At 38.1% G+C, this 15,386-nt stretch overlaps 1 protein-coding gene across 3 annotated transcripts in view; it reads left to right on the top strand.

The window, feature by feature from the left end:
- The window catches only part of ephb2b (eph receptor B2b), a 139,595-nt gene that overhangs the window by 90,486 nt on the left and 33,723 nt on the right, over positions 1 to 15,386 (top strand). For all 3 annotated transcript variants that reach the window (XM_046874912.1, XM_046874911.1, XM_046874913.1), the window contains exons 4-5: positions 1,496 to 1,651; positions 4,283 to 4,612. In XM_046874912.1, coding sequence (XP_046730868.1) covers positions 1,496 to 1,651; positions 4,283 to 4,612 — 486 coding nt within the window. The remainder of the gene's footprint in view (positions 1 to 1,495; positions 1,652 to 4,282; positions 4,613 to 15,386) is intronic.

Below are 15,386 nucleotides of genomic sequence, written 5' to 3'. Positions count from 1 at the left end.
CTGTCAGGCTGGGATTCCTGTTAGAGGCTTATGAGAACTTGGGAAATGTGGGAAAGTCAGAGTTTGTTTATATTCTTTAGACAGCAAGAGAGTATGTTCTGTATATGCAAGTGTGTGCGGTGGTTCCACCAACACCTTTGCTCTTATGCTTGATGGAGGTGTCAAAGTGGGATAAAGAGAGACAGTTTGAGAGGGAGCAGGTGAAAGAGAGCATGGGATAGAGGGAGTCTTTCTGTCTGACTTGATTTCTTGAAATACCAGGCGCCCCAGAAGGGCCAAAAGGCTCCGGTTAACCCCCGTCCTCCATAATTGAGCACGAAGAACGTGATGTCAGCAAGTCGGCAGATGCGGCCCTTCTTACTTTTAAGATATTTTGCGACTGGTCCGATCCCTGACTAGGGGCCAGTTGCTCCAAATAACCTTTTCATTTCGCAGCAGTGAATCCCAGCTAAGACCGTGGAGGGCAACAGGTCTGCTTTATTGCTCTTAGCTTGCCTGAGAGGATTGGAGATTGAATGCATACGTTAACCATGTGTGGCATCGAGGGGAACGCAGTATGTTAGGAACGAGTTTGAGAAGTTTTACAGAATGCTTGGCTAGGCAAGGCAGACTCTGCCTGAAAACGCAGATGTGGATAAGTCCTCTTTTTTTCTTTCTTCGTTTCTGTCATAATATTTCTCTCACTCTCTCAATCTCTGTTGCTCCCTGATCATGCAAGGGTTGGGTCAGTATACAGGGATACGCATTAGATCTTTATCCAAGTCTGTTATGTTACATCACTTTTCTGTGGTTGGAAAATTCTGTTGTTGTTTGTTATAGCTGTATAATGATGTCTCCCAGGGATCCAATGTGGGCCATTAATAGGGTTTTTTTTTCTTTTTTTACTTGGAGAGCTTGACAAGACGTACTGTTTAACCCAGACAGAAGGGTAAAAAAACACCAGTTTAAGTTACTCAGAGAAATTTTCCTCGTTCTACTCTTGGGTCCATGCAATAAATAAAAAGCACTTGATACAGTGCCCAGGCAGGTGCAATGCATTATAAGAGTTCTTCCCAGGTCAGAAGCAATGGAAGGTCTCTAAGGTGAAGAGGAAAGAGTTCACAAAAAAAGAGAATGAAATGACTAACCTTTTTGTGGAATGGTACAGGTCAGATATGCTGGTAAACCTCATGCTTCATAGCAATAATGATTTATCAATAATTCCTCTTCCTTTTGTTTCCCCTTCTCTCTTCTCTGCCTTAATTCTCCCTGAAATAGATGACATCTGTGAACAAATTACAGGAAATGGAGCACTTTTAATGTGTCAGGAGGGAGCAAAGGGGTTTCCAGTAATTCAGCTAAAGCAGAATGCCGTGTTTGCATGGTTACTTTTAAGAATGGTTCAGCTTCATTCCCATAATTTCCTCCCATGCTTTGGCCCTTGGCTAATGCAAAAAATCAAAAAGCAGTCTTCACTTTTCCCCCACATTCCACTGCTTTTTTTTCTGTCTTCCAGCATGCCAGTCGGGTTTCTTCAAGCCAGCACAGGGCGATGAGGCGTGTCTGCCATGTCCCATCAACAGCCGCACTACCAATGATGGTGCCACCAACTGTGTGTGCCGAAACAACTTCTACCGCACTGACTCGGACCCCATTCAGATGCCCTGCACAAGTATGTCACCTCCATCTAATTTATAATCAGAAATATTACAAGATTGCTAATAGTCAGCTAATAACAAAATGTTATCCTCTGATCATTTTCAAAAAGGTGTTTTTTCAGTTTTTATAAACCTTACAACTTTATGGATGTCTTTCTATTATTTTGAAAATATTTACACCTAATTTACCACCACCTGTATTGTTTAGTGTTTAACCAATGTAAGTGAAGCAATATTTCAATTATATAGTACCTCTTTTGAAATTGTTCAAAAGATTTAGGGCAGTAACACTGAGAGAAAATATAAATTTTATGATTAAATTGCAAAAAGAATGAGGAGAATGAAGGCTCTGTGAGCTCTGTAGGTGCTCTCAGAAACCCACTATCTGACGCAAGTGTTTAGGTTATACAGTACAAGTTTCCAAATAAGTTGCAAATAGCATCTGCAAAAGTCCTGTTTCATCCCTAAATGTTCCCACATTCATAATATAATTGTTAAAGGATAAATGATAAAACAGGTGCCTAATCAGGTACAAGTAGCATCTAAACCAAATCCAGTTGTATTTCTAAGTTATGTTTAAAATAAACAATAAAGAAAGACTTAACTGGCCTCAGTTTTCAGTCCTGTGACATTTGTGGATCTGTCCATATTCATAATCTGAACTCTAATCTGATTTTGAATTATCTACAAATAGCAAATAGTTTGTAATATGAAGCAAGCCTCCTTGCATTCATAATCCACAAATCTGGCTTCAGATCAACAACTTTAAAGTTCTCAAGCCAGATCTAAATAATTTTAATGGTGCACTTGTGAATCAGAAGAGAAGCAAATATTATCTACTATAAAAAATTCTCAATTCTGTTGTATCTATGTACGCTGAGTATAACAACAGCAGGACATAGCCTTCAGCCAAACCATGACCTTTTACATCACAGAGAACAGGTTAAACCTCTGTTGCCACAATGCAGTCTCTGCTTATTCCCTCTGGCCTCATAGCAGTCCGGGTTACAGACTAGCAGAGGAGGGCATGGCCTCTTTGTAGACACACAGGAGGCTGATGCTGCCAAAGCTGCCGTCACTATTATACGCTCTGTGTTTTCATTTCTGTTTGAAAGCGACAGTGAGGAGAGCAGGAGAAGGAGAGGGCAGAGAACGAGCAAGAAAAAAGCCAGCGATAGAAAGAGAGAGAGAAAGCAAAATAGAAAGGAAGATCACTTGAGCTGTTTGACAAAAGGCATTTGCATAAGGCCAGCCCTGGGAGCAGAGCAGCTGTTGTGAATAAGAAAACAGCATCAACGTCACAGAGCTGCCGCTCAGCAGGCTTCACACTGATTAAAGACTGGAAAGGAGCACATCTGAGAGCTCCAAAGAGCTTAACGCCGCCCATTACCACCCGCTTTCCCTAGGAAGGCAATGTTTAGGAACAGTTTTGCATGCAATAAAGGGGGCCATCATGGGTTTGCCCTTCAGGACTGGAGATGTCTTGTAATGGGGATGTGATTAAAAGGGTCGTAAATGAGCTATCAGTTGGATATATTTTTTCTATTTAAACATCAAGAGGGTGAAAGGGCTGCTTTTTGGTTATCTCATTAGCCCCCAGAGAACAGGATACACTAATTAGAACCACATGTCTGGAGATAAATACAGGGTATTGTTTGTTTTAGATGGGTTGTCTATCAAAAATAAAATAGGAGGCCCTAGAAATGCAAACCACTTTACTTTTTTTCAACGTTTTTCACGTCAAAAGACATATTACACGGTATATGCAGAGAATTTTTAGTCATTTAATTCTCTTTCTTAAAGATGCACACAGGGTGAATTTTACTAGTCTTGAATGTCATGTACCTCTCAGTATGAGCTCTTGGCCTCAAGTGAGCAGTAAATCTGTATTTCCTGTCATTAATTAACAGTGCCAAGTGATGTTGGTTTGATGTAGCCCAGCATGACGCAAACCTGTAATTGCAACGATCCAAATTTTGGTGCAGTTCATTGTTTTTACACAGAGCATGTACGAATTAGCTGCAGAACTGGACTAAACAAAATTTTGGGATGTAATTGAGGTTTGGATAGGATTTTTGTAGTAATAGGTTTCTTGCGAAACGAGCTGTTTTGAAACCGATCAGGATTTCTGTATGAGATCTGACATGCTATGTTTAATATTTCTAACCCCTGTGCTGTAATGGTTTTATATGGAGAGAATGAGGAATTCCCTCTACTACATTGGTGCTACATGGTCCATCTCTACCCAGATTTGCTATGTCAGAATGTTATGAAACGAAGGATGATTTGTAGGCATTCACTGCATCCACATTATTAGAAAGGAAAATATCAATTGAGATGAAATTGATCTTCATGATGACAGCTAAAGGTAGCTGGAGGTGGAAGCTTGGTGGTGCTGGGACTTAAACTGGTGACCTTTCGATCCAGATTAGAATGCCTTAACCTCTAAGCTACCACCTCTCAAAGCCCATTCACATATTTTACAATATTGTGCTTGTATTATGTTTTACCTTTTAAATAGGCATTTATTTTAGGCATCAGAACAATTTGTTGGTAATTTGTACTTTTCTAGTAACAAAATACAATGGTGTATATGTGTGTGTGTGTGTGTGTGTGTGTGTGTGTGTGTGTGTGTGTGTCCACAGCCGTACCATCAGCTCCACAGAATGTGATTTCTAATGTAAACGAGACGTCACTGAGGCTGGAATGGAGTCCTCCACGTGACAGTGGCGGACGCAGTGATGTTGTTTACAATTTGATCTGTAAGAGCTGTGGTGGCAGAGGCTGTACACGATGCGGGGACAACGTTCAGTTCACACCACGCCAGCTGGGCCTCACCGACACATGGGTCTACGTCAGTGACCTGCTAGCGCACACACAGTACACCTTTGAGGTGCAGGCTGTCAATGGTGTTTCAGACCAGAGCCCACATTCACCCCAGTACGTGTCTGTCAACATAACAACCAACCAGGCCGGTGAGTTCTATTTATAATTTTTTTTAGCTGGTGTTTTTGTTTTGTCTGATTGAGGAAGCATTATGATCGGGCAATTGGATCATTGGACTGAATTTACATTGAGTGATTTATACTTTTACTTTTATACTTAATATACATTAAAAAGGTTGTAAATTGGGTTAAATTTTAGTAGTGCCAAAGTTGAATATATTCAGGTGTTTAATGTGCATTAATGTAAAATACTGTACATGCAACATTTAAAAAAAAAAAATATTATCAGAAGTGTTGTTTAATATGTTCATTAACACACAGCAGCTTTTAGCTAGCTACAGTTAGCCTCACAGAGGCTCGGGGCCTAATCAGTGACTTGACAGAGTAGTTAGCAGAAATATTGCTATATGCCCTTCCTACCTGATTATCCTTTTGTGGTTTTGCTTCGTTTCCCATACATTATATACAAATGCTGGAGCACTCGAACTTAATAAACGCACTCTCATTCACACAATGCTACCCGAACCAGATGCAGCTTGATGGCCTACTGGTCATACAGCTGTGAGCTCATCATCTATGAAAGGGGTGCTGACAATTAAAGCACAACTGCATGCCTGCTCCATTTCCTCTCGACCAGTCCATGATTGCACTCGTTGGCATAAGCAACCGCATCACCGAGCTGTACCTCATCCTCCTCCCAGGCTCCCGGCAGTGTGCCTCAGCTTATGAAGACATTAGGAATAAGCTCAGGAAGATTTGATGTGATATACACAAGCTTAAACCATAAACTGGTCTCTGGCATGCTCCCAAAAAGCCTAAAGCCATAGAAAGGGAGAGACTTGTTTTAAATAGGAAAAAGAAATCTGCTAGCTTCTGATTAGATAAACATTTTACATCTCATTGCATTGACAGAGGCTTGAGAAGTTTTCCCAATCAGATAGTGCTGTAGCAACAGCATATGTCCTTTTTATATCCCTGCAATTGTGGTTTAGTTGACGGCATCCGGTTACTTTAGAGGCAAAGGCTTTGGTTTGTGCTTTAATTGTCTCTATGAAATTTTTGGTGAACTGTTTTGCGATCAGCTCTCAGCATGCTGATTAACTCTGATGGAGAGAGGCTTTATCTTTGCTCTCACTCATGTCTGTGCTTGATTCATATGGAGCAGCATGCCAGCTCTCTTCTTGCCATCGGAGTCTGGCTTGGCCTCATTAAACCTACGTTTCTGAGGCTTGACGTTATTTTATTGAATGTGATGTGCCGCTAGGGATGAAAATCGTCACTTTTCCGATAACTACCCCTCCCAGTTGGCTTGGCGTTCAGTGCCATGAGAAAGTGGCTCCGGAGAGACATTTCTGAGGAAAAAGGAGGTGAAAGGACAGATGTCTGAAATAAAAAAGGAAAAGAAAATTCAATATGATGTGGCTTTGAGCTAAAGGGGGCTTATAATGTGATAAATGTTGCCTAAGAGCAAGCTGGGAAATCTGTTCAAAAAGAGTGTCTTTTAGAGAAGCCAGTGCTTAACTCTTTTTCACACAAATACACATAAATACACACATGTGTGTGTGTGTGTGTGTGTGTGTGTGTGTGTGTGTGTGTGTGTGTGTGTGTGTGTGTGTGTGAAAAAGAGAGAGAGACATTTACACACACACACTCCACACACACACATATGGCCATATATAATTATATATATATATATATATATATATATATATATATATATATATATATATATATATATATATATATATATAAATAATATGCAGTGGCTTGTATAAGTATTCACCCCCTCAAACTAAAATGGTCTCTTGGTTGCTGACTTTTTGTAGATGGCATATTCATTCTATTTTTCGATAATCAATTTAGTGGTTGGTGTTTAGGTGGGTGAATCCTTATGCAAGTCACACTATAAGTCTTTATCACACCCCACACAAGCTGACACATTGTTATAAAAAAAACATACCACACACACACACCTCACTTCTGACTAACCTGGCTTTCACAAAAGTTTCCCAGTCAGTTTTCTTCCTATTTCTTTTTTTGACAAACAATTTACCCCTCTATTTTAATTTGTGTGTCTCCCATCCATCCATTCATCTGTAGAAATTTAATTAGCACACAATTTTTGTGCATTGAAAACGTGTTTAACGTACTCATTGAAACATTAAAGCACAAAATCATACACTGGCATGTACTAGGTTATAAAGAGGAAAAAGTCACATAACACTTCTGTTGCTCTAAACTGACAGACAGACACAGTCAAGGCCTCTAAATTTCATGCTTTTGTTTTTACCAGTTACACACACTGCACTCGTGACATTTAGTAGGATATTGCCAGGCTTATGGGGATTGCTGTGACGGAGAGAATGATAAATCTGTCTCCAGTGTCATTTTAAAGACAAAGAGAAAGTAGTTACCAGAAAGTAGGGTTTAGTTTATTCGAGCCTTTGCCAGAATAAAGGCTCTTGAAGTGAAAGCCACAGACCTCACAGACCTTTCTTCAATCAGAAGGAAGTGTTACATTTCCTAACACACCTAATTCGTGTCTTTTCTGAACTCTATACTATATCAATATATTAGCTTAAATGAAATTTTTATAATATGTAGCGTGGAAATGCACAGTATTTTATTTCCTACTCCTTTTTGGTATACAGCTATTTTAACTATATCGGGTATTGAACAAAAATGTGTACGCTACAAAAAATTCCTTGCTTAGAAATGTTCAGATAAGCAACCATCATGGCTGAATGGTGACAAAACCGACCGTGTAATGCTTAATCAATAATACGCAGTTCATGGATATAAATCAGATAATTCACAGTAATGTAGTATTATTTTATCTCATGGCGATGCAATAAATTACCATTTTTGATTAAGCCCATGGAATCTGCATATTCCAGACTACTGGAATATTTGATGGTTTTCATGGTTGACTTTTAACAGACCACAGAGGGTAAATCACATTTTGTATTTATATTGTAATAATTAGCTCAGCATTTATTTAAAAGGGTTGTTAACATGAGCTAAGAAAACAATCAAATATTTTTTAATATTCTAAAGTTCTAAAAAACATTATATGGGTAATACGGTGCTGTATTTCTCCCAATAATTTCTGGTGGTATTTCGCGATAGGGACGATATTTTATTTCTAAAGTTGTGTAAAAACGATACTTAAGTCAGCTGCAGGATATTGCCATGTTATTTGTATGTTTGTAAATGGAAGGTATATTGTTATGATTTTTATATTGACAATGTAAAGTTTTTGCAAGCTTTCCTTATTAAATATCTGCTCTTGGTCATCTGAGTTCTGAAAAATGAGAAAAAAAAAAACAAAACACATTTGAAGTGGATTGCTAGCACCACTATCTAACCAATCAGGAACAACAGGATTTCCTATTTGTCTATAACTAGTGTGTCCTCCATTGTCCTTCCAGGTTCACTTAAAGGGGCTTTCAACTGTGTATATATTTTGGGGCTTTAAATGGAACAGATCTAAAAACGTTTTTCTGTAGGACAACTAGGTTGAAACAACCTTCAACAAAATCGCAAACTACATTTTACTGAAGTATCACTGACTGTATATTTTCTAGGGCCTGTTGGCAGGTCCAGGGTTATATACACAATTCTTTCCCCTTGCTACAACTTTACTGTTAGTTATTTATTAATTGTATTTTCTGAATAATATAAAGTTACACTTGACCATTGTGTCTATGAGAATTAGTAGTTCACGAGGAAGTCCACACTTACCAGACCAAGAAATAAATACTATCAGATTCCTCAGAGGAATGTTATCCATCTGGTAAAATTAGTTTGCCTGAACTGTAGTCAAGACTCCCAGAGGAAGCAGAAGTCAGAAAAAGTGGAAGGCTATTCACACTATGCGGCTAATGGCTATGATAGGGCTTTGGGGTGAAAAATTGTAAAGTGGACTTCATTAAACAATAGTGGTCAGTGTTGGCATGTTTCTTTGCTATATAGTTCTTTTAATAGCTGGAGAATCATCAAAGTGCTCCACCGTGCTCATTCATTAAGCCGGCGCGTTTATTTCCCCCCGCAAATATCATTCTTTACAGCCTTTAAGGCAGACAGTTAATAGCAACCTTATGGTGTAGTAAATATTTCTAAAGAGCTTGTTGCTCTCTCTCTCTCTCTCTCTCTCTCTCCCACTCACACGCTCTCTCTCATACACACACACACAAACCCTCTTTCACTCATTTGCTTATGTTGTCTATCTATCTATCTATCTATCTATCTATCTATCTATCTATCTATCTATCTATCTATCTATCTATCATCTATCTATCTATCTATCTATCTATCTATCTATCTATCTATCTATCTATCTATCTATCTATCTATCTATCTATCTATCCATCCATCTATCTATCTATCTATCTGTTGTGCTCTTTATTGTTCTCTTTTTGTAATCTCTGTTATTCTCTCTCTCTCTCTCTCTCTCTCTCTCTCTCTCTCTCTCTCTCTCTCTCTCTCTCTCTCTCTCTCTCTCTCTCTCTCTCTCCTGTTTGCTCTCATTGGCCTTTTCACTTCTCTCCGTCCATCAGCACCCTCTCGAACAGAGTGGCCATCACTTTGGATTAGGAGTACCAGGTCTCTGGGAGAGAGAGCTGTGAAAGGGTCCGACTGGGGCTGGAGCTCGCAGCAGCACCCCATTTAACCACTTACTCCCCCAGGACAGGCTACTGGAGCTGAGAGGACTGGGTCAGACGGGCCAGGCCTTTAATTGCTTCTGGTTCAGATGGCTTTGGGGTTACATAAACATCTTGTCATCTCTCATTAGCCTGGGCAACTCTGTGCTTCTCTGCTTCCACAATTTGGCCTCACAAGTTGGTATGCATGAGAAATAGTGAGAAGGGCAGAAAGAGAAAGGGAGAGTGTGTGTGAGCGCAAGTGTTAATTAGTGTCGTTTTGAAGCCCTGCAGCTGCAGAGAGGAGGGGCATCTCTTAAAAGAAACAAACAAATATGTAAATTGGAAGTGACTGGCATGAAAGTATGTCTCATACAAGCAGCTCTCCTTCAGCCCTCCGACACACTGATGAAAGCGAAACGCAAGTGCTTTTGGGAACCAAAACTCTCATTTTCCACTTTCAACAAAGTGTGGTGTGCTGCACAGCTCTTTCCGGCCCTTGTTGCATTGTTTTCTGGAAGTTTCCCAGCAGCTGTTGGAGCCATCATCACCCTCGCTGGCTTTTCACATATAATGCTGTGCATGATGCAATGCTCATTTCGAAGACAAAAAAATGGACAAGAGAGCAACGTGAGCTACTGTACAAGATGTTCAGTCTCCGACCTTCAGACTTGATGATTTGAATCAATTTGATTTGTCCTAAAGAATTACAACTTGGCAATATAATGCACCTATAAAAAAAAAGGAATGCTTGTCCCCAAAGTAGTCCTATATTTTTTACACAGAGCTGTATGTTTTTGGCATGAGATATTTAGTTTTTTTTTATTTAGAACTTTCCTTTCACACAGGCTCTAAGGCTGGTTTATGGAGACTGTCTGAGCAAAACCCCCATAGGGATGGGAACTGGCAGGATTTAAAACTCTTCTGCTGTGATGAGATGACTGCGTTTGTGGGGTTTCTGTAAGACAGGTTTTGGCAGCAGTGTCACTACAAGCTTTACAAGCTAGTTTAAATATCTCTGAATTTCCTCTGTCATGGTGTTAAAGCCATTCTTTTTAAATCAAGTAGATTCATGTTTTTAAAAAGTCTTGGTTCTTCAAACACAAGTAATCATGAGTCCAGATTTCTATACTCGCATATACACCTTTTCTGTTTATATACACTATGCGATTTCTGAATTAAACAATATGTTTAGAAGATACATAACACTACACACATTTCAAATGCATCAACATTTGTGTTTTTTCTTGGTTGGAAACAGCAAAATGGAAAGAGAGTTAATAGGGGGAAAATGTTGCGCTACTTTTACGGCCTAGTTTGTAATGTAGGTAGTGTAATAGCATACTAGTCTTTAAGGGTTTCAGTCTTTCACACATGAATCATAAACTTGGTAGAAGGGGTTAGCCCCTGAATAGATGAGCACTGCTGATAAAAGCAATTTACATTCATTTCTTTTCTTTTAAGCAGATAAAATAAATACAGTAAGGAGAGTTTTAATGTGTGACTTGTAATGAAGCTAGCAACATTTCTCTGCATTTTAGCTAAGCTAATTACACTTTTACAGCAGCTAGTCCATCAGTGCTGAGGTACATTCTCTGGTGACGTGACAGTATAATCAAGACACCATTTTTGTAACAAACAATAATAACATTTTAATATGTTCACTAATATGTCCCAGTTGTTTGCTGGAAGCATTGAGCTGTTAAATCATGAAACTTAAAAGCTTTGTCAAGGTCTATTTGGGTGGTTCTCCAAAGCACGTCTGCAAAAGCATAAACAAGACATAGTTTATTCACCAGCTTTGCCCTCAAGCCTGATATCTGTGATATTATCCATATATTCAGGCAATTATTTACACATAACAGTCTGCAACCTGGGCTTTCCTAACCCAGCTAACATATGCCTTACCTCTTTTAATTTTGTGATTTGTCTAAATTGTGGAGCAAAAAAAAAAAAGACTTATTGAAGACAGGCAGTTTTATTGAGGTAATTTTCTGAGTAGAACTGGAATGACAGCCTGAAGCTGTGAGAAGCAGTAATAAGACTGTGTTTTGGTTAGGCAACTTTACCCACAATGCAGGCTTTTACCCTCTCCCTCTACTCCACCTCTTAGTACATTTCCTCTGCAGCTCTGTACCCTGAGGTCACACAGGGTTAATCAGTCATTACACAAGCACAGGCTGATTCCAAGCACAAATACACACACATACTCATGCTTAAGGCTGGTTTCACCATAGAGAGGATTGAAAATGTCTGTCTGTCTGTCTGTCTCTCTGGCCCACCCTCTGGAGGTTTTATTAAAGCAGTCTGTGACAGATGACTGGTGATGTGTGATTTGTCTGGCACTTTAGAGTAGAGAATCGCCGGGGAAGTGCCACTCAAGAGGCCGCTGAACTCCTTTCATTGCCTCTCTCTCATCCTTTACTCAACTCAGGAAGAGAGATAGATCTCCTCTGAGCAGATTAATGAGGAATGATGACTAAAACCAACAGCTTGCTTGGCAGTAGATGATGTTATTAACACGGCTTACTGAGATTTTGGCATAAATATAGTTTCCCTGAGTCTATTAGAAAAGTTATTTTACCTCAGACAAATTTTGATCACTTCTATTATACAGTAAAATTGGAGTTATACAAGCAATTAGCCTTTTGTACATATCTTAACCATATAAAGTTAAAACATTTTTAAGACTCAAAAGTGAGAACTGAAAGACATGACTGTCCCTTATTCACCCGATCTTTCTTTATACTAACATTAATGGAGAAATATCGCTGATTAAATCAGTCAGCTCTGTGTCACTGACAAAATTTCTTGTCATTCAAATGTGAAATTTCTCTCTCCATCATATGCACAGAGTTTGTAATTGCTCTTCACTGTTTTCGTGATGATGTGATGGCGTAGGAGCATCTTAGAGATTTTGATCTCAAACTGAATTGATTAGGCTTATATACTGTTATATGGCTAGATAAAAACTTGCATGATTCATGACAGCCCGATCTTTGCAGGCAGAAAGCCAAACAAACAAAGGTTAGAAATGGACCTAAATAAAAAAAATACATTTTCATTTTGTTTTTGTCAAGTTATTTACTTATAAACTTTGGTAAAGTTTACAGTAAATGTATTCACTTAGAAGTTCTTAAAATAGATAGAGATCAAAACATGCTATTAGAAGAAAATTGTAATTTTGTTTACAACCCAATTTCTCACAATCCTTTTTTTTTTTTACCAGATTTCAGCCATTTAAACACAATTTATTTTTTACAGATTGCAGAACACCTTTGTTTGCAGCATATTTACAGAGTAACTGCCTGACAAAATGTAATTGCTTTTTTCTTATTTGGTCATAATGCACATATTTTCTGCTGAGGTTTTTTCTAGCCTAATGCTATAGTTTAAGGCAGCAGTTGCCATAACCATATGCCCTGTGTTGGCCATAATGGCAGTTATGATCTCCTGCCAGCTTTAACTCCTGCCACCCATTAGCTTTTCGTTTGAAAATCTGGCGTGTGCATATAGATTCATGTGTCCCGTGTGTCATTTGTTCTGCCACACTGCTTCACATAGCGCTCGCTTATCCATTCAGTCACCGTTTTCCATGCCTACTGTTTGTTTGGACATTTTATTATCCTAAGGTGAATGTTAGCACAGGAGCCAGCTGTGGGTTAATACCTGGAGGAAAATGAATTAGTTTTTTTTTTTTTTTTTATCAGGCAGAGGAGACATTGTGTGAACGAATTACGTTATTCAGAGGTGGGCTCGCTAATCTGCCTCAGCCGCTGTCGGTCACCAGCGGAAGATTTATGACTTAATTATCTCCAAAATTGCATTGGCAAGCTGCTGCTAGGCCACAAGGACCAGTGGAGGAGTCCTCAAAGAGAGGCGGCACACTGCTGAGTGTCTCTCACCTACAGACGTGATGGGTTTAAACACTTCTGTCTATCACAAGCATGACCTCAAGGTCGAAACAGGCTCTAATTTAGCACCTTGCAGCATGATTTTTAATCTAATCAATAAGAATAATGGATTGTTCACCAAGCTAAAATAGTTGTTTGTTCACTCTTTTTCAATACATCATTTGAAACACTCATATGCAGTACATAGAATATTTAATAAAAATAAACACAAAGAAATGTCACACATACATGATGATTCTTCTATTGGTGGGTGTGTGTGCAACGAAATAAAATGAAATTTTAATAAATAAATAAATAAATAAATAAATAAATAAATAAATAAATAAATAAATAACAAAAAATATATCATAATGTTTTATCCAGCTTAAAGTTTCATGCTGAGATAAAAAATATTATTCCAGTATTGTTTAACTAAACTTTTGCATGGTCAATTAGACATGGACAGAGCATAAGGACTAAGCAGGAGAGGCACTGGCAGTGGAGGTGCTCGGGTGGGACGGGGACAGAAGGTGGCAGCGAGGCCACATATGGAAGGTGTCAGCCGGGGTCAGGAGGGTGGCCCGGGTGGGGCAGAAGACACCTGGAGCACCAGCAGCAGTCACTGGTCTGCTTTAGCCATTGGACTTTACTCACATACTAAGTGTTGCTGGGCCAAAGTAGGAGCTGCGTGAATAGCATTAGCCAAAGATCCAGTCTTCATAAGTATGCAGAATGAGAGACAGAGTCATTGACTATGCACTCACCAGCACATAAAATATGCATTTAATTATGCAGTTCTTTACGGTAGAGTGAATATAAATAAAGGCTTGTTTTTAGTCATAATTGTGGAAATCGAACAATCTTGCAAATCGGTTGACATTTTCACATAATTTACATAAAAGTGTCAACAGTTACACACACAAACTGAGGCTGATTTAAGGCATTTGTTATGCTATAATTTCATAGAAACTTTACACTCACACATTTATGCAGAACATTACTTGGGACTAATGGTGAAATTAATTATATATAGCACATATTGTAACATCCATGTCTACAACTCCCATGTTCCTCAGCCACTGACCTCATCACATGGTGTCCTGTCAAGCTGTTCATCTGTGACTATTTCAAGCTTGTGTTTGTTAATGTAGTGACCATAGTTTGCTTTATGTTAACTGGTTCAGTCTTGTGTATTTTTTTTTTGACTGTTTGATTATTAACATACCTCATGTTTCTGATTATTGCTTTTCCCTTTGTTTATTTGGTCCGCTGGTTTGAATAAAACATAACGGCAATAAATATTCTATACACAAAAAGCAATTTATATGTAAAAAAGACTATTTCTATACAAAAAAAATTCAACTTTAATAATGAATAATTTCATACACATATTTGAATGATTTTATTATTCATTTTAATTTTGTAGTATTTATGCGGCAACAAAACCTATAACAAATGCGGTTGAAAGTCACATGGTGGACATACAAAAACATTTGAGTATTTTCATTTTAATATCATAAAATATTTTATATATATATATATATATATATATATATATATATATATATATATATATATATATATATATATATATATAAAATATTTTATGATATTATAAAATATATATATTTCTTCTATTTCTAATAATTCATTTTTATTATAATACTTAATAATAATTTCTTCATCCTCTTCATTCTTCATCCTCTCATGGGTCTTACTTTATGGATTCTGACCTGTGTTTTTTCATCTCCTGTTTTGAGAACTGTGTTACTCTTCTCTCGAGGGAAGTATTTATTATTCTCATTATTATATTAACACTTTCCATGTTATGTATTCCTGAGACAGCATGATGTAGGAGTGACAAACGTCCTTCAGGCATGTTTACTGTATCATCAGCAAAAGGTGTTCAAGCATACCAGAGACTGACAGGATTAACCACATGCACTGACAGACGAAGTGAAAGTTCTATTTATGGCTGGTGCACATTCACATTCATCTGGAACACACATCAAAGCTGTCTGCAGAATAATAATAATGTTTATCTTCTCCAAAACAGCTTTTCTACATGCATGGCACATGCATCATGCCAGCCAGCTATTGAAACGTGCATCAGGTTCCTAATATTTTGTGCTTTTGCCAGTTTTTTTTTAGCTCTGTATGTATTCCAAACCTTCTTTAAGCATAGACTTTCTATGAAATATGTAAACATGTACCACTATTAGAGTATTGAATTCAATAGAAAGGGTTTGGCTTTAAAGCATGTGATAA

The sequence above is a fragment of the Silurus meridionalis genome, chromosome 19, assembly GCF_014805685.1.
Source record: "Silurus meridionalis isolate SWU-2019-XX chromosome 19, ASM1480568v1, whole genome shotgun sequence".
NCBI lineage: Eukaryota > Metazoa > Chordata > Actinopteri > Siluriformes > Siluridae > Silurus > Silurus meridionalis.
The sequence above is the reverse complement of the archived record's forward strand: the minus strand, read 5'-3'. Positions and strand labels throughout refer to the sequence as shown.